The following is a 25,543-nucleotide window of genomic DNA, read 5'->3' on the forward strand; positions in this document are numbered from 1 at the left end:
GTGAACATTGTTGAAATGACAACAAAGGATTTAGAATATTACATAAACTCAGTTGATAAAGTAGCAGCAGCAGTATTTGAGGGGACTGACTGATTTTGAAAGAAGTTCTACTGTGGGTAAAATGCTATCAAATAGGTCTATATAGTACAGAAAAATCATTCATGAAAGGAAGAATCAATCAATGTGGCAAATTCCATTGTGGTCTTATCTTAAGAAACTCCACAGCTGCCCCCAACTCCAGGAATCAACCACCACCCTGATAAGTTAGCAGTCATCAAAATCAAGGCAAGACACTCCACCAGCAAAAAGATTACAACTTGCTGAAGGTTCAGATGATGGTTAGCTTTTTTTTCAGTAATAAAGCTGTAGGGAAAGAGAAAATTAGCCAGGATGGCATGGTCAGGCTCTCTCGCCCCAAGGCCCCTTACTCTTGCCCTGCGTTTTGCAAATAATGATTATGTAATAGCTGAGATCACTTTTAGCCCTGCACATGAGGTGTTCCCTTGGTCACAGGCTCCCTTGTGTGGCATGCCTGTATGAGTTTCACCATGAAAGCCCTGGCTGATGCAGCACTGAGGCTACACTGGAATGACATCATGATTATGTGATATGAGGTTATGTTATGGCTCTCTTATGGCTACTTTACGGTTATGCTGTGGCTGCTGCTATGGCTGCTGCATCAGCCAGGAGAGAGGTTGTGTTATGGCTGCTGTTCCAGCCAGGAGAGAATAAACGTGTCTGCACTTCTTATAGAGCCTCAAATCTCCTTCCAGCCTTGTAGCTTTTGCCTTGCCTACCCTGGGTTCAGCAAACAGTGCAAACGGTATGAACAGAAGACAACTGGCCTCACGAACAGGATGAGCAATACAGAAGTGTTTTTCAATTAAGGTATGTACATTGTTTTTGCAGACATACTGCTATTGCATACTTAACAGACTATAGTAGAGGGTAAATATAACTTTTATATGCACTGGGAAACCAAAAAATTCATGTGACTTCCTTTACTATGGTATCTGCTTTACTGTGGAGGTCTGCAACTCAACTTGCAATACTTCTGAAGTCTGCCTAGATACATGTAATGCTTATTTGTTTTGTAGTAGTATTAGTAGAAAGAAAAAAGCCTTTTTGCATATCTGTTACACTGCTATCATGCTGATTTACTCATATGAATTATTAGCCCTATCAATCTTTGCACAGATTAAAAAAAAACTTGAGGCTCAGTGATAGAAAGAGCTATCTTTATGGCACCATCAACAGGCCATGGAACAAGGGTTCAAATCTAGGTAAGTTGACACAGCCAAAGGAGGCCTCCATCAATAAAGCCTGGAAATACAAAACTCACTTAACTACATAAATAGTAGCAGAGTCAGGTCAAACAAGCCAATTTACTCCTACTTTGGATGTCAAAATCAAGAGTTGTTCAAAATAAATGACTCCAATCCATCCACAGTAAAGGACTCATGCAAACTGCTTCTGCCACTCTTATCGCATGTTGAAACTTTGCAAAGGGCACTATTCTAAAAGAAGCTTCGGAGTAAAGAGATGCTCTCCAACACTGTGCTGATTGCAGAGTGGCAGTTGTCAAGGTAAGGGCAAGAAACGGGTTTTTCAAAAAAGTACTTTAAAATCAGAATATGGGTTGACTATGATAAATAGTCAAGGAATGGGAGATAAAGATGGGAGGGAAAATTTCACTGTATAACTTTTCATATTTTCTGATTTTTGAGTCATGGGAATACAATTACATATTCAAACAATTACACTCTAGGAAACTAGTCTAAAAGTCAACTCTAATCAAGCGTTTAAGCTACTGTATGTAACGAGACTGGTTACATAGAGTCTTGTAACAAAAGACTAACAAAAACCGAGTAAACAAAGTCCTTTTACTTCAATTATGTTTATTCCCCACACTATGGAAAGTTCTCTCAAAACAGTCAAATTTTTCAGGTAAAGTCACTGTTTCATTCTAAATAACTAAAGAAAAGCCTTTATAGTGGCTGGACTAGGAGGCCAGTGAAATGAGAATGATTTAGTGATTTATTTAAATCTATTTACTGAAATCCCTCTAAAAGATAGTACACCTGTGTCAAACACCAATGCCAGTTTAGTCCTGGATCCACGTACCTTTAGGAAGAGCAGGTTTCATGGCCATCCTGCCCACCAGGCATTCTTTCAGCATGGATTCATAGTTGACCCAACGATGAACCTACCGTGGGAGAAAAGTAATATAAAAGCAACATGACTCCAACTCCATGAGATGCTACCATTTCCTTCTGATCAAAACTAGACATTCTTACACTGCTTTGAAAAACTAAAAAGCAGATTCAATTAGTCAACAAGGGAGGGACAGAATGAGAGCATATGCAGGGACAGTTTAGAAAAATGTTCTCCAAGTGTCGTCTATAGACTTCTGGAGAATCCCAACACCCAGATACCCATGAGGTCTTGACTAGTGTCAATATTGGGTTGGTTAAAATGTTCATTTGGGTTTTTCCATAATGTCTTATGGGAAAACCTAAATGAACTTTTTGGCCAATTCAGTAACACTAAGATGTTATTTACCTTTTTCACTGTGTTGACATTTGCAACAGTTTTTAAAAAAGCAATGTGGGTAAAACTGCATCTTAGCACATAGCAAGGGAATGGCCTCAATCATGATATTCTTCACCACCACAGACTCATGGGGATGGAGGGAATTGATTTCATTTGAGAATATCCTTCCATAATTAGAAAAAAACAAAGAAACAACTTTCTTAAACCTGAACCCTTGGTTTCAGGACCTTTTTTACATGCTGTGTGACAAATGGGAAGTTCTCAAAAATACTTATGCTGCTAAGTAAGATGGTTTCCCTGAGGAAAAACATTTAGGCAATTGTTTGATTTGCATATCAAACTGTGTTTTTTCTTGAAAGGCTGTTTATAAGTAAAAGAAAATGAATGACCTATACACTAGTTACTTGGACTTGGGTATCTGATAGACATTTTCTTCAAAATGAATAAAGTGAGATTTTCACCTCAAGGAAAACAACTAACAGTATTTGTTGCCAGACTTAAAAATGGGAATTACATTTAAACAACCTTTCTGGAGGACACCTTCTCAATATACACTAAAAATCTTAAAATATGCAACTCTCCTATTTAGTAATTCAGGAATTTACCTGGGAAAATATTTACATATACAGAAAGATCCAGGCACCAATATACTCATCATAGCACTATTTATATTAGCAAAATTTTGGGAACAACCTAAAAGACCAATTGTAAAAGATCATAACAGAAAATCATAATATATTATTCAATAAATGCTATATAATAATTAAAATAATCAGGTCAAATAATACTGTCATCAGAATCTTTATGTACATTTCCTGAATATATAAATGTACACTAAAATAGAAAATATGTAAAAAATACATACATAATTATAAATGGACAATCACTAATAGAAATTGAAATTTTATTTACTAAATATTTATGGAGTATCCAGTTATGTGTAAAGTACCACCTCTGGGGCTATGTAGAATTTTAACAGGTAGAATAAGGAGAAAGATATTCAAAGAAGCAAAGGTACAGAGTTTGTCAAAGCTAACGATTCACTCAAAGCACTTCACTTTGCTCAAAGCAAGGTGCATGTTGAGAATATTTACTTGGTACATTATTTTTAGGCCCTCAAAAGCCAGACTAATGACCTTAAATGTATTATATTGTGTGAAATGGATATCTCCTGCCACATTAATAAACAAGGATGAAAAAGCCATCAGGGACTTCAGGCTTTCAAATGTGAATTTCTGAGCCTGGTGGGCCCCCAAGAGGGAGAACAATGCCTGCAATGAAACAGCTGTTAGCTGAGGAACTTAAGGGTGTCACAGTCATCAGCCATTACATCCCTCCCATGTACGCCAGTAAGCCCTAGCTCAGTTCAGTTCAGTTCAGTCACTCAGTCATGTCCGACTCTTTGCAACCGCATGAATTGCAGCACGCCAGGCCTCCCTGTCCATCACCAACTCAGGGAGTTCACTCAAACTCACATCCATTGAGTAGATGATGCCATGCAGCCACCTCATTCTCTGTCGTCCCATTTTCCTCCCGCCCCCAATCCCTCCCAGCATCAGAGTCTTCCAATGACTCAACTCTTCCTGTGAGGTGGCCAAAGCATTGGAGGTTCAGCTTTAGCATCATTCCTTCCAAAAAACACCCAGGACTGATCTCCTTTAGAATGGACTGGCTGGATCTCCTTCCAGTCCAAAGGACTCTCAAGAGTCTTCTCCAACACCACAGTTCAAAAGCATCAATTCTTTGGTGCTCAGCTTTCTTCACAGTCCAACTCTCACATCCATACATGACCACTGGAAAAACCATAGCCTTGACTACATGGACCTTAGTCGGCAAAGTAATGTTGCTGCTTTTCAATATGCTGTCTAGGTTGGTCATAACGTTCCTTCCAAGGAGTAAGCGTCTTTTAATTTCATGGCTGCAGTCACCATCTGCAGTGATTTTGGAGCCCAAAAACATAAAGTCGGACACTGTTGCCACTGTTTCCCCATCTATTTTCCATGAAGTGATGGGACCAGATGCCATAATCTTCGTTTTCTGAATGTTGAGCTTTAGGCCAACTTTTTCACTCTCCTCTCACTTTCATCAAGAGGCTTTTTAGTTCCTCTTCACTTTCTGCCATAAGGGTGGTGTCATCTGCATATCTGAGGTTATTGATATTTCTCCTGGCAGTCTTGATTCCAGCTTGTGGTTCTTCCAGTCCAGTGTTTCTCATGATGTACTCTGCATAGAAGTTTAATAAGCAGGGTGACAACATACAGCCTTGACGTACTCCTTTTCCTGTTTGGAACCAGTCTGTTGTTCCATGTCCAGTTCTAAGTGTTGCTTCCTGACCTGCATATAGGTTTCTCAAGAGGCAGGTCAGGTGGTCTGGTATTCCCATCTCTCTCAGAATTTTCCGCAGTTTATTGTGATCCACACAGTCAAAGGCTTTGGCATAGTCAATAAAGCAGAAATAGATGTTTTTCTGGAACTCTCTTGCTTTTTCCATGATCCAGCAGATGTTGGCAATTTGATCTCTGGTTCCTCTCTCTGCCTTTTCTAAAACCAGGTTGAACATCTGGAAGTTCATGATTCATGTATTGCTGAAGCCTGCCTTGGAGAATTTTGAGCATTACTTTACTAGCACATGAGATGAGTGCAATTGTGCGGTAGTTTGAGCGTTCTTTGGCATTGCCTTTCTTTGGGATTGGAATGAAAACTGACCTTTTCCAGTCCTGTGGCCACTGCTGAGTTTTCCAAACTTGCTGGCCTACTGAGTGCAGCACTTTCACAGCATCATCTTTTAGGATTTGAAATAGCTCCACTGGGATTCCATCACCTCCACTAGCTTTGTTCATAGTGATGCTCCCTTAGGCCCACTTGACTTCACATTCCAGGATGTCTGGCTCTAGAAGAGTGATCACACCATCGTGATTATCCGGGTCCTGAAGATCTTTTTTGTAGAGTTCTTCTGTATATTCTTGCCACCTCTTCTTAATATCTTCTGCTTCTGTTAGGGCCATACCATTTTTGTCCTTTATTGAGCCCATCTTTGCACGAAATGTTCCCTTGGTATCTCTAATTTTCTTGAAGAGATCTCTAGTCTTTCCCATTTTGTTCTTTTCCTCTATTTCTTTGCACTGATCACTGAAGAAGGCTTTCTTATCTCTTCTTGCTATTCTTTGGAGCTCTGCATTCAGATGCTTCTATCTTTCCTTTTCTCCTTTGCTTTTTGCCTCTCTTCTTTTCACAGCTATTTGTAAGGCCTCCCCAGACAGCCATTTTGCTTTTTTGCATTTCTTTTCCATGGAGATGTTGTTGATCCCTGTCTCCTGTACAATGTCACAAACCTCTGTCCACAGTTCATCAGGCACTCTATCTATCAGATCTAGTCCCTTAAATCTATTTCTCACTTCCACTGTATAATCATAAGGGATATTTGATTTAGGTCATACCTGAATAGTCTAGTAGTTTTCCCTACTTTCTTCAACTTAAGTCTGAATTTGGCAATAAGGATTTAATGATCTGAGCCACAGTCAGCTCCCACTCTTGTTTTTGCTGACTGTATAGGGCTTCTCCATCTTTGGCTGCAAAGAATACAATCAATCTGATTTCGGTGTTTACTATCTGGTGATGTCCATGTGCAGAGTCTTCTCTTGTGTTGTTGGAAGAGGGTGTTTGCTATGACCAGTGCGTTCTCTTGGCAAAACTCGATTAGCCTTTGCCCTGCTTCATTCCATATTCCAAGGCCAAATTTGCCTGTTACCCCAGGTGTTTCTTGACTTCCTAATTTTACATTCCAGTCCCCTATAATGATAAGGTCATCTTTTTTGTGTGTTAGTTCTAAAAGGGAATTAAAAAAGGAGAATACTTCCTATCAGGCTACAGCCACTCTCTACAGATGAGGGATAGGGTGTGTAAAAACAGATGGGCGCAGGATGCTGGCCCTAGATAGCTAAGAAACACTTCATTGAAAGAAATTATTTCAGTAAACCCTGAAGCTAGTGTCTTCCATGTTGCTCAGTTGTGTCCAGCTCTTTGTGACCCCAGGGACTGCAGCACGCCAGGACTCCCTGTTCTTCACTATCTCCTGGAGCTTGCTCAAAGTCATGTCCACGAGTCGTTGATGCCATCCAACCATCTCATCCTCTGTCACTCCCATCTCCTCCTGCCTTCAATCTTTCCCAGCATCAGGGTCTTTTCCAATGAGTCAGTTCTTTGCATCAGGTGGCCAAAGTACTAGAACTTCAGCCTCAGCATCAGTCCTTCCAATGAATATTCAGGATTGACTGGTTTCATCTCCTTGCAGTCCAAGGGACTCTCAAGAGTCTTCTCCAACACCACAGTTCCAAAGCATCAATTCTTTGGCGTTCAGCCTTCTTTATGGTCCAACTGTCACATCCATACATGACTACTGGAAAAACCATAGCTTTGACTCCATGGACCTTTGTCAGCAAAGTAATGTCTCTGCTTTTTAATACACTGTCTACGTTGGTCACAGCTTGTCTTCCAAGAACAAGTGTCTTTTAATTTTGTGTCTGCATTCACCATCTGTACTGATCTGGAGTCCAAGGAAATAAAGTCTGTCATTGTCCCATATATAGAATAGCGCTAAATTTCTTAGTTTGAGATATCTGTCTTTCCTTAATTTACAATAGTCTTTCATGTTCAGACTATCTGCCCCCTTTGCTGCACACTTCTATAAAATCTGACTCCTTCCCTGCCTCCTTGGAGCAATTTCTCAGAGCTACTTGAGATGCTGCCTCCGGGAATGAAGTCCTAAGAACTCTCACTTTTCAGGTTGTGACTATTTTTTAGTCAACAACTGCCAATGGTGAGCCTCCGAGAGCTGTAGAGCAAGGTTCTAAGACAACTGTCTCTGAGAATACTACTTTAGTTGTCTTTTATCTAAACGGTACTGAAGGTAGAGGTATCAGGACAGTATTCAAACACTAGGGTGAGAGAGGGTGATGATGACCTGACTAGAGGCAGTGGGGAAAGAGGAAAGGTACAATATTTAAAGACAGAATCTCACCAGAAATTGGATATTGGGGCACATTTGTTACCAAGAGTGTTGCCCCAGAATCTTAACACTGCACATCCTTCATGTGGAAACTAACTACCCTTATCTGAGTTTCTGGCCCAATTAGAAAAGGATGAAGCTGCTCCTAAAGAACTTTCTAAAGAATCGGTTATAACCAACCAGGCCCAAATGGCAGAAGACCTGCTGACCTCCAGTGGACTGAGTCCTCTTTATACATTCACTGTAATACATTAGCACGCTAAGGCACATATCCCCCAGTGCCACAACAGCTGACAACTGCCATGACAACAACTAGAAGCACCCCAAAAAGGACTGAAAACGAGCGTTGCCTCAGGGCTGGATCCAAGCCACACCCCTGTTTCAGAAAAGTCATTACTATTCCTCCCACTCTTTACCGAATTCCCTCCGTTTTACCTCAACCTTCTATACATATGGTGTCTCAGTCTGAGCAGGGTCAAGAAATTGATCTGAGAACTAGTTCTTGCTTCTCCATCGTTTGACCATTGAATAAAGCTTGTGCTGCTGCAGTCTCAACACTGGTTTTGTCATTGGTTGTACAAATCTGAGCAAAAAAAGAACCTTCCTGGTTCAGACAAGGAGTCTTGGCCTAGGCTAACACTCGGGCACAAGTCCAGGTGACCGATTCAATAACAAAATGAGAGAAGGCAAAGATTACTCAAGTGGTTTCAAGTTCTCATTTCCAGAAACAGGAAACAGAGAGGGGAAAAAAGGGAAGAAGAATATGAGTTGATGTTATCTGAGGGTGCACTAAGCTCAAGTATCAACAGGTTATCACACTGTCCATCCAACAACTGAATATACTAAGCAAGTAATCGGGAGTGAGAAAAAAACTAGACAGAAGTCTGACAGTAAAGAGATTACTTAACATTCTTTGTACAACTCAAATACTAGATATTAAAGATACAAGAAGTTTCACTATTGTTTCTAGAATATAAAGTTTCCTTCTGTGGTGAGGAAAAGTCATAAACAAACAAGGGGAATGCAGTAATCTGGTAACTAGCGTGGACAAAGAATGCAGCCTGCCATTTTAATAAACAAGGATCTTGTAGCCATAAAGCAATCAACCATGACAGCTGCCTGCTATGGGGTGCCCTAAGGGGAATTCAGGCTCCTCTGGTGGCTCAGTCAGTAAAGAATCCATGTGAAATACAGGAGACCTGGGTTGGGAAGATCCCCTGGAGAAGGAGATGGTAGTCAAGTCCAGCATTGCCTGGGGAATGCCATGGACAGAGGAGCCTGGTGGGCTACAGTCCATAGGAATAGCAATAGACTCAGACATGACTTAGTGACTAAACCATCACCACCCACCAAGGGGAATTCAGGATGGAGAAAAAGAGGATACTGGCTCTAGAGAGTTAAGGTGTATGGCAAAACCAATACAATATTGTAAAGTTAAAAAAAAAAAAAAAGGAGTAATTGATCTTCTTATACATAGAAAAGGGGCTTCCCTGTGGCTCAGAGGTTAAAGCGTCTGCCTCCAATGCAGGAGACCTGGGTTTGATCCCTGGGTCAGGAAGATTCCCTGGAGAAGGAAATGGTAACCCGCTCCAGTATTCTTGCCTGGAGAATCCCATGGACGGAGAAGCCTGGTAGGCTATATAGTCCACCGGGTTGCAAAGAGTCGGACATGACTGAGCGACTTCACTTTCACTTTCATACATAGAAAAACACTAAAATCTTTAACTTGAGAGGTTTTCTCTTTGTGATTAGTAATAATCTTTTGATATTCAATTGATGTTTTTTTTTTTTTTTTTTTCCCCCAGCAAAAATTCCTATAAATCCTGGTTTCTCCCTTACCTCTTTGGGAACAGCTTCTCAAAGCTATCTGACAGACTGCTTCTGATAGTTCACAGTAATGCCCCAAGTGCATTTTCTTTTTTCCTTCAGTCAACAAAAGGATTGTAGAACTTGCTAGAGAACTTAACAATATAGTAGTTCTTATGACTTCCCCCCAAACAAGCTTAAATAAGGTCCTTACAATCACATGACACTAAGAAATATAAACAGGACTAGATGTTACTGGAAATTCATCTATGGAAGAGTACATTCAGCAATCAAGAGGTTACAAAAGCCAACTAAAAATTGTCTCTTGCCATCTGCCTCTACAAAGATGAAGTCACTAGCCACTGTAGCCACTGACCTTCAGCATACACTGAAAGGAATTCAGGGCACAGATCAAGAATGAGACACTCTATGTCCAGGTAAAAACTGGCAAAAAGGGCCTTCAGAGAGTTAGACATTTTCAAGAGAAGATTTTATGAGCCTAAATTCTTACATCTTCTCACACTTAGAAAATCACTAAAATCACTAAGAGTGACATCTGCTCTTTGTGACTAACAGCAAGCCTCTGCCAAAATATGAGCTTGACTACATGTGCCCCACTTCACTAAAAACATATGACCTCTCCCGCAACCCCACTGGAGCAGTTTCTCAGAGCTCTCTGAAATGCCGTCTCCCAGACTACAGTTCTCATTTTGCTACCAATAAAACTTAATCACAATTCTCACATTGTTTTTTTTTTTTTTCCCCAGTTGACACACAGGAGATGAAAATCTGGTAGATAAATTTTCCTGGCAAATGTTCCCAAACTTTTCTATTTCACTTGCATTGGTAGCAGATAACCAATACCAAATTACAATGGGAATTTACCTTAAATTAACAAGAGCCTCACAGGAGAATCCTAACATCACTGATAAGCAAAAATGACTTTTCTCCAAACCAGTAAAAACATTAATAGCAAATGATATTTGGCTATTTAAGCAGGTGCGTGTAAGTACATTAAAATACAAAACAAATTGTATTTCTGGTAGCCTGGTAAAAAAAATAAATCTCCAAATGGATGAGAACATAAGAGGAACAGAAATTAAAGTTCATTTGTTCAGAAGGCAACTCTAAAAATAACTCAACTGGTTCAGATATCTCAACTGGTAAAGTCCAGTACTACAACATGGTTATTAATCATGGTTATTAAACATGGTTATTAATTAAAGTACAAAATAAAGCTTTCGTCAGAGGAAGGCAAATTTCTGTTCCTATCAAGATAGTTGTTTAAAGATAACAATTCAGCCAAAGGATAGTAGTTATCACATACTACATAATTTTTAAATAGTATAAGAAATAATCACTTAAATAAATATAAGGGGGGAAAGTGACTCATTTAAATATCTTCTGATATATACAGAATCTCTGCTATCACTCTAGGAAAAATGTTTCCTATTCATTAATGATCTTTCTACATAACATACAGATTGAGTATGACAAAACAGGCTGATTATGTAACAATCCCCAAACAATTAAAGACTAAGAGCCAAGAAGCTAAGTGACTTGTTTTCTCTAACAGTTACTGCCCTCATTAGTCAATCATCACCATGATCAAAACTGATAAAAGCTGAGTGAACAGTTGCCAGCAGAGAAGGCAGCAAACACTTACACATAGACTCTCAGATACAGATTTGAGAGCAACTCTAAAATGTTAGAAAAATAACTCAAAGGCAAATTAAATGAGCAGTTGCTATTTATGAGCAACTTCCCACACTTCAAATTTCAAGCCAACACATCTGAAATTTATGCCACTGTTTTCTTTCTCTCTACCACTGCCACACTACTGAACCTGAGAGTGTGGTCCCACTAGGATAGAATGATCACTTTCAGCACCTTACCTGATCAAAAAGGTCAGTACCATCTGATCCTGCTGCTCTCATAAGTTCATCTTCTCCGCCAGGATGATACTCCATATATGGGCTGACATTATAAACAAAGCCTACATCAAATAAGGAGAAATAATACCCTAAATGAACTTCTTAAAAACTGTATATAGTAGATGTTTCAATAAATTTTTCCAAATACATCCTACTTAACAAACCATTACTTAGAAGTATCAAGGATATAAAGGGTCTGAGGTTTCACCATACTTGCAAGCTAACAAGTTAGGCTGCTAGTTTCATGGGTCCTGACAGAAAACACGAGACTCCCAGGTTAGAGACAAAGGATAGCTGAGTACTTACATCAGTAGCAGTAACTAGAAAATTCAGCATCTACGTAAGTTTCCTGAGCCCCAATTCCCAGAGAGCTATGTGAAGAAGGCCAGATAAGCAGCTGTACACTCAACATGCTGCATGATGGAAAAGGAACCTTGAGCACAGGAAGCCCCGAACCTTTTAAAACGGGCAGTAAATACACCTGCCCTTTGTTCTGGAGGGAGGCATGACCTCTGTTTATACTGAACAGTAAACAAACGTCTCCTTTGCTCTAGAAGGAAACACTAGCTGTACCATGGAAGGATGATCACCACACAAAAATTTCTGAAAAGGTGGCTAGAACAAGACAGTCAGTGCCTCAGCTTGCAAGATGTGCAAAAGACCTATAAGAGAACTGCCTCCCAACACACACACAAAATCATGAAACACTGAATTTAATATTTTAAAAGTTCTCTCTCCTCTCATCCCTCTCCCCCCACCTCTATCTCTCGTATTATCACATCATCCTCTATTGCCCTGGCAGGAGAATCTGATGAAAAAGAATGGAGCTGTCAACATAAATCGATCATCTCAGCAAAGGATGAGAGATGGGGACTGGGTCACTGAGGCACACTCTGTGAAAGCAAGCACAATTCTTTTCTGCACTTGTTCAAGGAACCAAGATTATTGTTTAGATCTTAAGAATTCTTTCATCTTCCCCAAATATTTATTTCATCTGTTCATATATTTAACTATATTTTTGTTAGGGAAACATTGACAGAAACATTCCTGCCATGGCCAGGCAGGATAATAACTGCTTGAGTGTTATCTCACAACATGGAACCCAGAACTGACAAAACTACTGCCAGCTGGAAGAATTCAGGAGAGGGCATAAGGGGGAAGGAGACCCCACCTGCCAACCTTCCAGAAACCCTTGCACTGGAAACCATCTTGATTGAGAGATGCGATCACAGGCACAAGTAAGATGACTAGACAGAGACAACCTGGAAAACTAACCTTACTGTTATAAAGCCTGAGACTGCGAGCCAGATGGCAGAGCAGTTCTCCTGGGTCCTCTCACCCTGCTACTCTCCCACCCAGGTTCCCCTTTCCAATGATGTCTTTTGCTCTGTCAGTATGTGTGTCTCCTTGGACGATTCATTCCCAAGTATTAGACAAGAGTCCACTCTTGGACCCTGGAAGGAGTCCACCTTCTGCTAACATTTTTATCTTTTAAGAAGAAGGAAGAATAGGAAGTAACAAATAGAGGAGAAGAGCTCACTGAATAGTCTTCCCAAGGAAATGAACTTCTTTTAATCCTTTATTTGAAAACTAGATAGTAGACAAACCTAGCCTTTCGAGACACCTAAGAGTGCAAGGAGAACAACTGGTTTTCTTATTTCCAGGACTAATCCTTCTTTATGTAATGACTTCCATGAATTTAAATAAACTCAGATAATTTAAGATGTTCATCCTATATAATCACCTTGGAAGGAAAGTAGTTAAATTTCAAACCCAAGAAGGGTACCTGCAGTTTCCCCACCAATTTAATTTTGGAAAATAACCAGCCAGTCTGAACTGCTTTATAAAATTACTTAAAGACAATTTAGGCAACAAAGAGAGGTAAATTCACAAAATCTCTCTTTTAGCAATCCTCCAAATAAGTCAGGAAAATGGTGGTGGTGGGGGGAAACTGGTAGAGCATCCTCCTCTCTCCTTCCCCATAAACCTTTCCCAGCCAATTTAGAAGGAATTTTTGCTATTGTTTAATGCTCTGAAGTCCCACAAACCACAAATGTCTGAAGTAATGATTAGGATTAGAGTTATTCCCAATAGGTTTTTAAAGACACAGAATGCATTCCAAACATTCAGAGTTCTAGTGTTTCTCAGGAACATGAAATCTATAACACATGATCATCTAATCTGACGGAACTCCATGTGTTTCAGCAACAGCAGAGAGATGACCAGGCAGCTTAACAGCTGTCCCTGATCAGCACAGAGAGCCTTGTATCTCCCATGTGTTCTTGACTGTCTCCCAGTTCTTTACATCGACCCTCATCCTCTCATAACCTACCCTCCTTTTTGATGGATTCCAGACTTGAAGAACTTCTCATCCCCTTCAAATACACAAAACTAGGAATGCTTATAAAATCCCTCACTGTGTGGAATTAAAGCCCAAGAAATGTTAGATCCAACCACATTTGGCAGTATTAGTAATTTGCTAATTATGAGACTTTCAAACCTGTCCCAAAATGCGACAGGTGCATCTCCCCTGGTTCAGAGATTCTCTCTTCCCTCTTTTTCTTCTTCCCTCTTATCTCTTTCCATTTTTTTCCCCCAGAAGCATTTCCTACCAACTAAAACTTAGACCTCTGACTGTGGCAGAAGAAAAAGTCACAAAGAACCTAGCTTTATGCTTTTCCTTCATGCTTTACTGTATTCTATTTACACCACGGGCTTCCCAGCTGGCTCAGCAGTACAGAATCTGCCTGCCACTGCAGGCAGTGCAAGAGACTTGGGTTCAATCCCTGGGTCAGGAAGATCCCCTAGAGGAGTAAATGGCAACCCACTCCAGTATTTTTGCCTGAAAAATCCCATGGACAGAAGAGCCAGGCAGGCCATAGTCCGTAGGGTTGCCAAGAGTCAGACATGACTGCATACAATCTCATTAATGCTAGGCTACTAATAAATTTTGCAAAACCTAAATCCTAATAATAACATTAAGAACAAGAATGGGTAGGAATGGATTCATGAAACATCAGTCCCAAATGGTGTGAAACTCAGCTGAGACCAGGATCCTCTGGTCATAGCCCAACTGGTGCTTTCAGATTATTTACATGGATGACTTTCAGTGGTAGAGGGCGATTTAAGGAGGCTACTTACTGACTTACCTACCTGTCTATCCTCTCCTTTGTGCTGATATTTTATTTTTTGTATTTTGTTTTTGAAACCCCAACCAGGAGCAGATAGAAGAAATGGACTGGCTGACCACTGTGAAGAACAGCAACTTAATTTCACAACATAAACACATACCAAATCATAATGTTGTACACCCTAAACTTACACAATGTTATAGGTCAACTGAATCTCAATGAAGCTGGGGGAGAAAAAAGAGAAAGAGGAGTCACTTACTAAAACTAAATCAGTTCCATTAGGAACATATAATTTAAAAATGCCATAGCAATATTCAGGGGGTACATTTTATAGCTAATTCAGCCTAGCAGAGCTGCAGTGCAATTAAAAGCACACTCAGAAAAACAGCTACACTGACCTCTTTAGGCAATGCACTGGCAGTATCTGTTCTAATATTATCAAACTAAATTATCTTGTTTATGTTATATATCTGGAACTCTGAGCTCTCACGTAAGTTCCTAGAATAAAAACTAGCCACTTCAAAATTATCAAATCAATCACAGAATGACAGTCTTTACAACTTATTGATCAGAGATGTATTAATATGTCTTTTGTTACCTGAAAGTTATTGATGGAGACATTTCAATATCATTTCAGGTATAACCTGAATACTAATGTTGCCATTTTACATGCAAAGAGCTCTTCCATCTTAGCAAACACTGCCTCTAGTTTTCCATGTACATTTAAATTTGTACATTTAAATCTAAACCCCAACTGCTACTGATAAAGACTACGGGCATCTTATCATAATACATTAATCTCAAGCTTGTGTAAGTTTGTGTGTACAAATTTTAAAAAGTGTAACAAAAACATACCAGTTGCCAAACCTAAAGTCACTATGACTAAGCAATTAAAAGTGATCCTGAAGTTCTAGCAGCTAAGGATAAAAGAGATACTACTTACAGAAGTCTCATGATTTGATCTTAAAAAGTCTTAAAATGGAAACAAAAAAACAGAGACTCATCAGTTCTTTACAGGGGAGACTCCCTTCAAGCTTTTGATACTGATATTGTGAAAAATTATGACTCCCTATATAGGGGTCATGGACCATATAATACATACCACAATTTAACAAAATGCAGAAACATTCTTCAGAGAGCAATTCTCCCATCCTCCCTGGCCCTGGGTAATCACAAAGGTACTTTCTGTCTCTTCAGACTTACATATTTTGGGCATTTTTACATAAGTGGAATCACACAATATGTCATCTTTTGTGTTTACCTTCTGTCACTTAGTATACTATTGTCAACATTCATCCATGCTGCTGCATGTATCAGTACTTCATTCCTTTTTATGGCTGAATCATAGTCCATGTATGGATGGATCACATTTTATTTATCCACCCATCAGCTCAGGAACACTTGTTTCCACTTTTTAGCTATGATGAATAATGCTGCTATGAACATTTGTGTACATGTCTTTATGTGGACATATATTTGTATTTTTCTTGAGTATATACATTGGATTGAATTTCCTGGGTCATATGGCAATCTATGTTCAACTGCCAGATCATCTTCCATTCTCTGCAGCAATGGGTGAAGTTTAGTTCCAGAGAGAGAGCTCTTTTTTTAATCACTTCTCCAACTCTGGTTAGAGACGAAAAGCCTTTTGCCACCTAGAGAACCTGAATCACACCTCATATCTCAAATAACTGAACTCAGAACTGGAATGCAGCATGCTCCAAACTATTCTTAACCCCTAGCTCTAGATGACACAGAACAATATAAGACTCAAGTGATATTTTATATCTATTAATCTATCTCCCAGAGGAGGCTCTCATAACTTTTCAGGTTAGGTAACCATATATGTGAACCCTTTTATAGCCCACCATGAGGAGGAAACTGTATCCCCATGGCCACAAACTGTAACTAATAATGTTTCATTTTTTCTTTGTTCTATTTTATAAGTCAGGGAGTTTCAAAGTACAGTTGAGGGGTTCCCCCACAGCTCAAGACTCTTTCAGTGGTCCAAGATCAAAACTTTTTCATAGTGATACTAAGATGCTGCCTGCTTTTCTAAAAATCCCATTCTTTCACAAGTGCATAAGATTAAAAACAGAAGGGGCTGTCAGAATATAGTTGTCACCTACAAAGCCATACATTAAAGATAATTGCCAGCATGTGAAACAATGCCACTTATTCACTATGTTTTGTTTTGGAAAACATAGTTATTTTTCATGAAAATATTATTATTTATGATAATATACAGTAAATTTATTTTTTATTAAATTTAAATATTCTTTCAATTTCTAAACATCAATAGATATGAATATCATAAACAAAAGTTCTTTGGGATCTTCAATAATTTTTAAAGGAGTAAAGGGATCTTAAAACCAAAAAGTCTGAGAACTACCACTATTAAGGAAAAGTGTTATTTTTATAATTAGATTTTAAAATAATTTTTGTTTTAAAATTCAAAAACAAATGTAACTCCAAAGCCCCACATTACATTCATCCAACAAAAATTTATTTAATGTTTACCACACATGTACAAAGTATTATGATACTATACTGTGGTATGCCTATGTATTACACTAATCACCACTGTTCATTTTATTGGCTCTAAAATAAATGAAGGAAAAAAGGTGTGTTCACATAGTAAAATATGGCATATTTCATTGTATTCAGTGCAGATCCATTTTTGCAAGTATTGTGACTACTCTGCCATCTTGTGTTCAGTAAAGAAATGGCACATTATTTTCATTGTTTTATTTTGGAGATAAAATAATGAAACTTTTGAATATGATGTTTACCTATGAAATGAAATGAAACTATACATGATGTTTATCTAGTTTTAACAATTGCTGAGAGAAGATGCTTAATATACACAACGACTGTGAATTTGAATTTTCTTTTGATTCTATTAATGTTTGCTACATATATTTTGAAACTGTTATTGGTTATAAACAGAGTTACTAATGACCCTTTCAACACTACAAAATATTTTTAGCTCTAGTAATATTCTTTGTCTGGTAATAGTTTTCATCTGATATCAATATAGCCCATCTTATTATAGTTACTGGTTGGTCTTTTTTGGCCATGCCACATGGCTTTAAGGATCAGAATTCCCTGACTAGGGGGTCAAACCTGGGCCCAGGGAATGAAAGCACCAAGCCCCAACCATTGGACATTCATGGAATTCCATATATTTACTTTTTACATAGTATAGTTTCTCCTACACATTTACTTTCAACTCTTGTCTTTTATATTCAAAGCATATCTCTCATTATGAAGTGGGGTCCTAATACACATATACACACAGAAAATCTCTCTTTCATTAAAAATTTACATTTACACTTAATTACTGATGTGACTGAATTCAGAGCTACCTTCTTATTAGCCTCCCTCCCCAGACCCAAGTTTTCTTTTTTTTTCCCCTCCAAGTTTTCTGTTTGTGTCTCTAGTCCTCTTTCAGTGACTTCTTTTGGGCTAACCAAATATGTTTTTAGAATTTCATTTTAAGAGACTGTTGTAGGCATTACTTACAATATATATCCTTAAGCTTAACTAGTTTACTTCAGTTAATGTTGTAACCCCTTCACATGTAATGTAAGAACCGTTTACCACACTCCATTCCTGCCACTTTAAGGAGCTCTACAACACAATGTTATAGTTCTTGCTTGAAAAAGTCATGTATATTTTAAAAGATAAGGGGAGAAAAGACTAATCCTTGTTTCCTCACACAGTTACTATCTCCTAAAGATCTGAGTTTCCATCTGGTATCATTACCATTTAACCTGATGAATTTCCTTTAGAGTTCCTTGTAGTTATAGGTCTGCTGATACTAAATTCTTAGTTTTTGTTTATCCAAAAAAGTTCATCTTTATTTCATCTGTATCCTTAAAGTAGCTTTAATGATACAGAATTTAGAGTTGATGGTTTTTGTTTTTTTTTTTAATCTTTAGCAACCTTTTTTATAGGGTCCAGCTATTTTACTTCTGGTTATTTTCAAGATTTTCTCTTTATCTTTGGCTTTCAGCAGTCTAAATATAATGTGCCCCTATGTGATTTTCTTTGTATTGATCATGTGTGGATTTGCCATGCTTCGCTTCTCTGGTGGCTCAGCTGGTCAAGAATCCGCATGCAATGTGGGAGATCTGGGTTCAACCCCTGGGTTGGGAAGATTCCCCTGGAGAAGGGAAAGGCTACCCACTCCAGTATTCTGGCCCGGAGAATTCCATGGACTGTACAGCCTTCGGGGTCGAAATGAACAAGACTGAGCAATTTTCACTTTCTTTCATTTTGAATTGATAATTTTAGGCCTTTCACCAATTTTGACCAAAATTTCTTTAAATACTTTTCTGTACCATTCTCCCATTCCTCTCCTTCTGGAATTGCCAATAAACATATATTAGACATTTTTATTTTATCTCAGAGGTCCCTGAGCCTTCATTCATTTCACTCTGGGTCATTTTCCTCTCTGTTCTACAGACTGGATAATTCCTATTAATCTATCTGCAAGTTCACTAAGCTTCCTTTTGTTAGTTCCAATCTGCTATTAAGCCTATTTGGTAAAATGTTTTATTTCATATTTAGCATTTCTCAGGTCTACATTCCCATTTCTTATAGTCTATTTGTTCATTATGAAAAATGATGAGACTTTCTGAGATTTCATATTTGTTCATTTATTATATAATCTATGTTTCTCTACTTCCTTGAGTATTGTCATAATAGGTACTTTAAAATCCTTGTGAACTAAATTCAACATATGGGTCACCTCAGGGTCAATCTCAAAGAGTTGTCTTTTCCCTTGACCATGTCTAGAAACTCTGCATTATATTCTGGTCATTGTAAATAATATGTTGTAGGAAATCTGGATTCTGTCACATTCCTCCAAAGATTATTGCCTATTTTAATAGGCATTTAACTTGACTGGAGTCAAACTCCAAACTCTTGTTTCCCTTGTAGGGGAATGAAAACTAAAACCTCTGTTCAATCCTTTTAGCCTTAGTTAGGCTGCCCAGAGTTTGTCCATATGCAAGATTTAGACAGCTTATACTCCTCTCTGGATCACTTTTTCTGTATTTTCTTCCTCATTTTTCAGTTAGTACAAAGGCTCCAAATTGTGTCATCTAGTTCTTTAAGCCAGCCAAATTCTGGATTCTGTTACATTCCTCCAAAGGTTATTGACTATTTCAGCAGGCATTTAACTTGACTGGAGTCAAACTCCAAACTCTTCAAGCCAAGACTGGGGGTCTACATCTAAATTTCAGTCACCCTTCACAATACCAAACTGGGCATGACCTCAAGTTAAATCCATAAGAAATGGCAATTCACCTGGTGATAATTCCTTCTTACAAGTACAGATGAATCTTACCCTCTAGTTTCTGTCTGCTTTTGGCTGCTCACCTGTGTTTTTCAATAGCTTTTTTTTTTTTTAATATGTTGTACTGAGTTTATCATTGGTATTTGCAGTACTGTTAGCCCAAAAGGAGCTAACCAGCTATAACCAAAAGCAGAACTCTGCACATTATTTTAGAAAGTTAGGCAGTTAACTTGCTACTTTCAATCTAGACAAATGGAAAAGAAAGTAATGAAAGACAAATGGATTTTATAATGATTAAGAGGATTAAATCTTTTGGGGGCCTTGGTATTTAAGAACAATAAATAGAATGTTGGCTTGCAAGGTTTTGGATAATAGAGTATTTTAGGACTTCCAGATTAAAAGCACTCATTTGCCTCTCACACTCCTCAAATCTTTATTTATTCTTTGTAGTCATTAGAAAGATTTGAGGAGTGTGAGAGGCAAATGAGTGCTTTTAATCTGGAAGTCCTAAAATACTCTATTATCCAAAACCTTGCAAGGCACAAAAATTTGAAGAGGAGAAGACAACAATAAAATTTTGGAAGACTGACAAGTAAATGATAAGCAATAATTAACTGAGTGAAGAAAGGTGAAATAAAGCCTAGGTGTAATTTGGAGGGGAGCCAGTACGTGCAACAGAACCCCCAAAAGGTGCAGTAATCAGAAACCCCAGGTAGTTCTGAAAGTGAGCATGTAGGACGGTCTACAATTCAATATAAAAAGCAATACGATGCTTAAATCCTCTCCTGCATCTCATACAACCAAGTAACAAGCCCCTCCCTACCTAAATCCATAAGAAGTGAAGGCTTACTCCCTAGGGCAATGAGATACAGCACCCTCAGGGAAACAGCACAGTTAGTGGAGGAGAGGCCTGAACTGAAAACAAGAAGTAAAAGTTCATGTGTCAAAATATTAACAAGATCCACCTCCTACCACCCATCACAGCAGAACATTTGCAGATGATTGGAAAATTGTAGCCTAAAAGAAAAAGACTTAGACAAAGGAGGCTGAGGATCCCTGCCACTGTGCTTAGTTGCTCAGTCCTGTCCGACTCTTTGCGAACCCCATGGACTGTAGCCTGCCAGGCTCCTCTGTCCAAGGGGATTCTCCAGGCAAGAATACTGGAGTGGGTTGCCATGCCCTCCTCCAGGGGATCTTCCCAACCCAGGGATGGAACCCAGGTCTCTCATATTGCAGGTGGATTCTTTACCATCTAAGCCACCAGGGAAGCCCTTCCTGCCACTGCCCCCAGTCAATTGATAAAAAAATGTTCTGCCTGTATACATGGACTTCCATTCAGTTTTCTGGGCCATCACTGTCACCATGAAGGGGCAGAACATTTGACCAAAGCCTCTAAAATTAAAATTATTATCTTGGGACTTCCCTGACGGTCCAGTGGTTAAGAATCCACCTTCCAACGCAGGAGATTTTGGGTTCAATCCCTGGTTGGGGAACTAAGATCCCATGTGCCGCAGGGCAATTAAGCCTGTGCACTTCAACTAGAGAAGCCTACGTGACACGACGAAACCCAGCATAGCCAAAATACATAAATAAACACACATTTTATAAAAAAAAAATTAGTTTCTTAAGTACTTACTGTCAAGTTCTGCTGCACAATTTTTAGGAGCGGGGTGGGGAGACTAGAAATGAGACCAGCACTACCTCAGAGAAATGAGAATCAGGTAGCAACTGTCCTGAATATAACTTAGAAATTCAAACTGCACCAAACAACTTCAATGATGGCCAGCCCAATTAACAAAAGGGCTAAAATAATCTGGTCTGGATGCCTTAGTTTGCTCAGGAAAACTGAAATGGAATGTAATAAAGGTCTCCAGCATTTCAGAAGGTTGACTGGCAAAATTATCAAAGGTCATCTTATGTGACATTACTATGTGACATTATTAGTACTAGGAAAAATAGTCCTGACATTTAACTAAAAGGAAACTGACATGTAAAAGCATTAAAAATTAACCAGCAGTCTGACCAGTCAGTTATACTCTTGAGTATTTTGGGGAAAAAAAATCCATAAACTTTTCCTAGAAAGAATAATGACCAAACATTATTAACAACAGTTATCTTTACTATTCTTAAACTGATTTACAACATACAACAGTATTAAGCAAGGCATCCTATCTCTAAAGGATCAGTTTTCCAAACCCCTCTTCCCTATTCCATGTGACAATTTCCCTCTGTCTGTGCCTCAGGGCTACCAATGACAGTTACCCCAGCGCTGAACTGCCCTGCTATTAAAAAAAAGGCCAACTATGTCCTTGTGCTTTGAGTTATTTCCTATTTTCCAAAACAAGCAAGCTACGAAGATTAATTAAGATGTAGTGATGTGGACTTCCCTGGTGGTGCAGTGGTTAGGACTCTAAATTCCACAGGATGACAAGCCCCTTTGAGGAAATGGGACACATGAACCACTTCTCATCACCTTTGACAGAGCACAGCAAAGAGAGATGTTGCTGGGACTTAAGCACTGGTGCTTAAGACACTGCGCTTCCACTGCAGAGGGTGTGGGATTGATTTCTGGGTGGGGAACTAAGGTCCTACATGCTGTGCAGCATGACCAAAACAAAAAAAAAAAAAATGTTGCTATAACAACTGAATTTTAACAAACTCTTTTAGGGCCAAGTATGTCAATTTAGAACTCCAAGAGGCCCAGACACAAGGGGATTCTGCACCCACTCAATTCTTTTATCATGGTCCCTGTACCTCATGAGATGATCATGAAAAAGCGTGAACACAGCAGATTTGAGAAAGGCCCATAGGTGGTCCAGGTACATAGTACCTGCTTCAAGACTTGCAGCTAGAGCAGGAGAACCAAGACAAGTTCATCTACATTTGAGGCCTGCAGGAGCACAAGGTGATGATCAACTACTGAGGAAGGAGCAAGCAATTGACCCATGTCACAGATCAACCCTGACAGGTAGCAAAAGCAGTCTGCTGGGTAAGGACAGTAAAGCTTCCCATATGCGAGTCCCTGCACTGATAGCAGACAAAGGTTAGCTGCTGCTGGAAAGAGCAGGAAACATACATCCTCCTTTAGTCTGCACTGAAGTGAGGCAAATGCAAGCCAAACACTGGAAGAGGGACAGAAAGCCCACTCAGGCCAGATTCTACACTGATATGAACCAGATGTCTTCTAGTACTGGAAGACAGACAGCGAAACTGCTCACCCCCACACCCTCTGCCCTGCTCTCCTCCTCCCCTTCTGATAAAAAGCAAAGCTCAGCTGCCACAGACAAGAATCTCCCTGCATTCTTACACCCTGCACTGAGTCAGAGGCAGTGGGGAAGTGACAGAATCACTGAGAAAGCTCTGCCCCTGGGGCTCAGGTAACAGAACCGGCCTAAGATTGAGGTTCAAACAGGAAAATTGCAAAACTCCTTCCAGCACCTAATTCTTACATCAAACAAGTAAAATCAGTCTGCCCCTAGGAGACTGTGAAGAGAAGACTTAGGAAGAATGTGATGAGAGACCCTTCCTAAGTATATAGGGCAAGCTGTCAGCTAAGAATGGTACAGGAGCAACTAAAAAATTCCTCTAACACTGAAGTCTTCACATCAAAAACAAGGTAGTACTAACCTACTGCGAGAGGAATTTGCAGTCAGTGGTACACCAATGGTAACGATAATCACCACCCCAAACTTAGCTCAACAAACTAGACTGACTCATCCTAATTACCAGAAAAGGTGTTCAGTTCAGTTCAGTCGCTCAGTCGTGTCTGACTCTTTGCGACTCCATGAATCGCAGCACGCCAGGGCTCCCTGTCCATCACCAACTCCCAGAGTTCACTCAAACTCACATCCATCAAGTTGGTGATGCCATTCAGCCATCTCATCCTCTGTCGTCCCCTTCTCCTCCTGCCCCAATCCCTCCCAGCATCAGAGTCTTTTTCAATGAATCAACTCTTCGCATGAGGTAGCCAAAGTACTGGAGTTTCAGCTCTAGCATCAGTCCTTCCAATGAACACCCAGGACTGATTTCCTTTAGGATGGACTGGTGGATCTCCTTGCAGTCCAAGGGACTCTCAAGAGTCTTCTCCAACATCACAGTTCAAAAGCATCAATTCTTTGGCACTCAGCTTTCTTCACAGTCCAACTCTCACATCCATACATGACCACTGGGAAAAAAAAGGCCTTGACTAGATGGACCTTAGTCGGCAAAGTAATGTTGCTGCTTTTCAACATACTATCTAGGTTGGTCATAACTTTTCTTCCAAGGAGTAAGCGTCTTTTAATTTCATGGCTGCAGTCACCATCTGCAGTGATTTTGGAGCCCCCCAAAATAAGGTCTGACACTGTTTCCTCTGTTTCCCCATCTATTTTCCTTGAAGTGATAGGACAGAGGCCATGATCTTCATTTTCTGAATGTTGAGCTTTAGGCTAACTTTTTCGCTCTCCTCTTTCACTTTCATCAAGAGGCTTTTTAGTTCCTCTTCACCTTCTGCCCTAAGGGTGGTGCCATCTGCGTATCTGAGGTTACTGATACTTCTCCCGCCAATCTTGATTCCAGCTTGTGCTTCTTTCAACCCAGCGTTTCCATTGATGTACTCTGCATATAAGTTAAATAAGCAGGGTGACAATATACAGCCTTGACGTACTCCTTTTCCTATTTGGAACCAGTCTGTTGTTTCATGTCCAGTTCTACCTGTTGCTTCCTGATCTGCATATAGGTTTCTCAAGAGGCAGGTCAGGTGGTCTGGTATTCCCATCTCTTTCAGAATTTTCCACACTTTATTGTGATCCACACAGTCAGAGGCTTTGGCATAGTCAAGAAAGCAGAAATAGATGTTTTTCTGGAACTCTCTTGCTTTTTCGATGATCCAGCAGATGTTGGCAATTTGATCTCTGGTTCCTCTGCCTTTTCTAAAACCAGGTTGAACATCTGGAAGTTCACGGTTCACGTATTGCTAAAGCCTGCCTTGGAGAATTTTGAGCATTACTTTACTAGCATGTGAGATGAGTGCAATTGTGTGGTAGTTTTGAGCGTTCTTTGGCATTGCCTTTCTTTGGGATTGGAATGAAAACTGACCTTTTCCAGTCCTGTGGCCAATGCTGAGTTTTCCAAATTTGCTGGCATATTGAGTGCAGCACTTTCACAGCATCATCTTTCAGGATTTGAAATAGCTCAACTGGAATTCCATCACCTCCACGAGCTTTGTTCGTAGTGATGCTTTCTAAGGCCCGCTTGACTTCACATTCTAGGATGTCTGGCTCTAGGTGAGTGATCATACCATCATGATTATCTTGACTGTGAAGACCTTTTTTGTAGAGTTCTTCTGTGTATTCTTGCCACCTCTTCTTAATATCTTCTGCTTCTGTTAGGGCCATACCATTTCTGTCCTTTATCAAGCCCATCTTTGCATGAAATGTTACCTTGGTATCTCTAATTTTCTTGAAGATAACTCTAGTCTTTCCCATTCTGTTGTTTTCCTCTATTTCTTTGCACTGATCGCTGAAGAAGGCTTTCTTATCTCTTCTTGCTATTCTTTGGAATTCTGCGTTCAGATGCTTCTATCTTTCCTTTTCTCTTTTGCTTTTCGCTTCTGTTCTTTTTACAGCTATTTGTAAGGCCTCCCCAGACAGCCATTTTGCTTTTTTGCATTTCTTTTCCATGGGGATGGTCTTGATCCCTGTCTCCTGTACAATGTCACGAACCTCAGTCCATAGTTCATCAGGCACTCTATCTATCAGATCTAGTCCCTTAAATCTATTTCTCACTTCCACTGTATAATCATAAGGGATTTGATTTAGGTCATACCTGA

At 39.5% G+C, this 25,543-nt stretch overlaps 1 protein-coding gene across 1 annotated transcript in view; it reads right to left on the reverse strand.

The window, feature by feature from the left end:
• Positions 1 to 25,543, reverse strand: part of CYB5R4 (cytochrome b5 reductase 4) — a 118,969-nt gene that overhangs the window by 75,391 nt on the left and 18,035 nt on the right. The window contains exons 3-4 of the mRNA XM_068985336.1: positions 11,260 to 11,360; positions 2,125 to 2,206 (exon numbers count right to left, since the gene is read on the reverse strand). Of these exons, the coding sequence (XP_068841437.1) occupies positions 2,125 to 2,206; positions 11,260 to 11,360 (183 nt within the window). The remainder of the gene's footprint in view (positions 1 to 2,124; positions 2,207 to 11,259; positions 11,361 to 25,543) is intronic.

Source organism: Capricornis sumatraensis, chromosome 13 (genome assembly GCF_032405125.1).
Source record: "Capricornis sumatraensis isolate serow.1 chromosome 13, serow.2, whole genome shotgun sequence".
Taxonomy (NCBI): domain Eukaryota; kingdom Metazoa; phylum Chordata; class Mammalia; order Artiodactyla; family Bovidae; genus Capricornis; species Capricornis sumatraensis.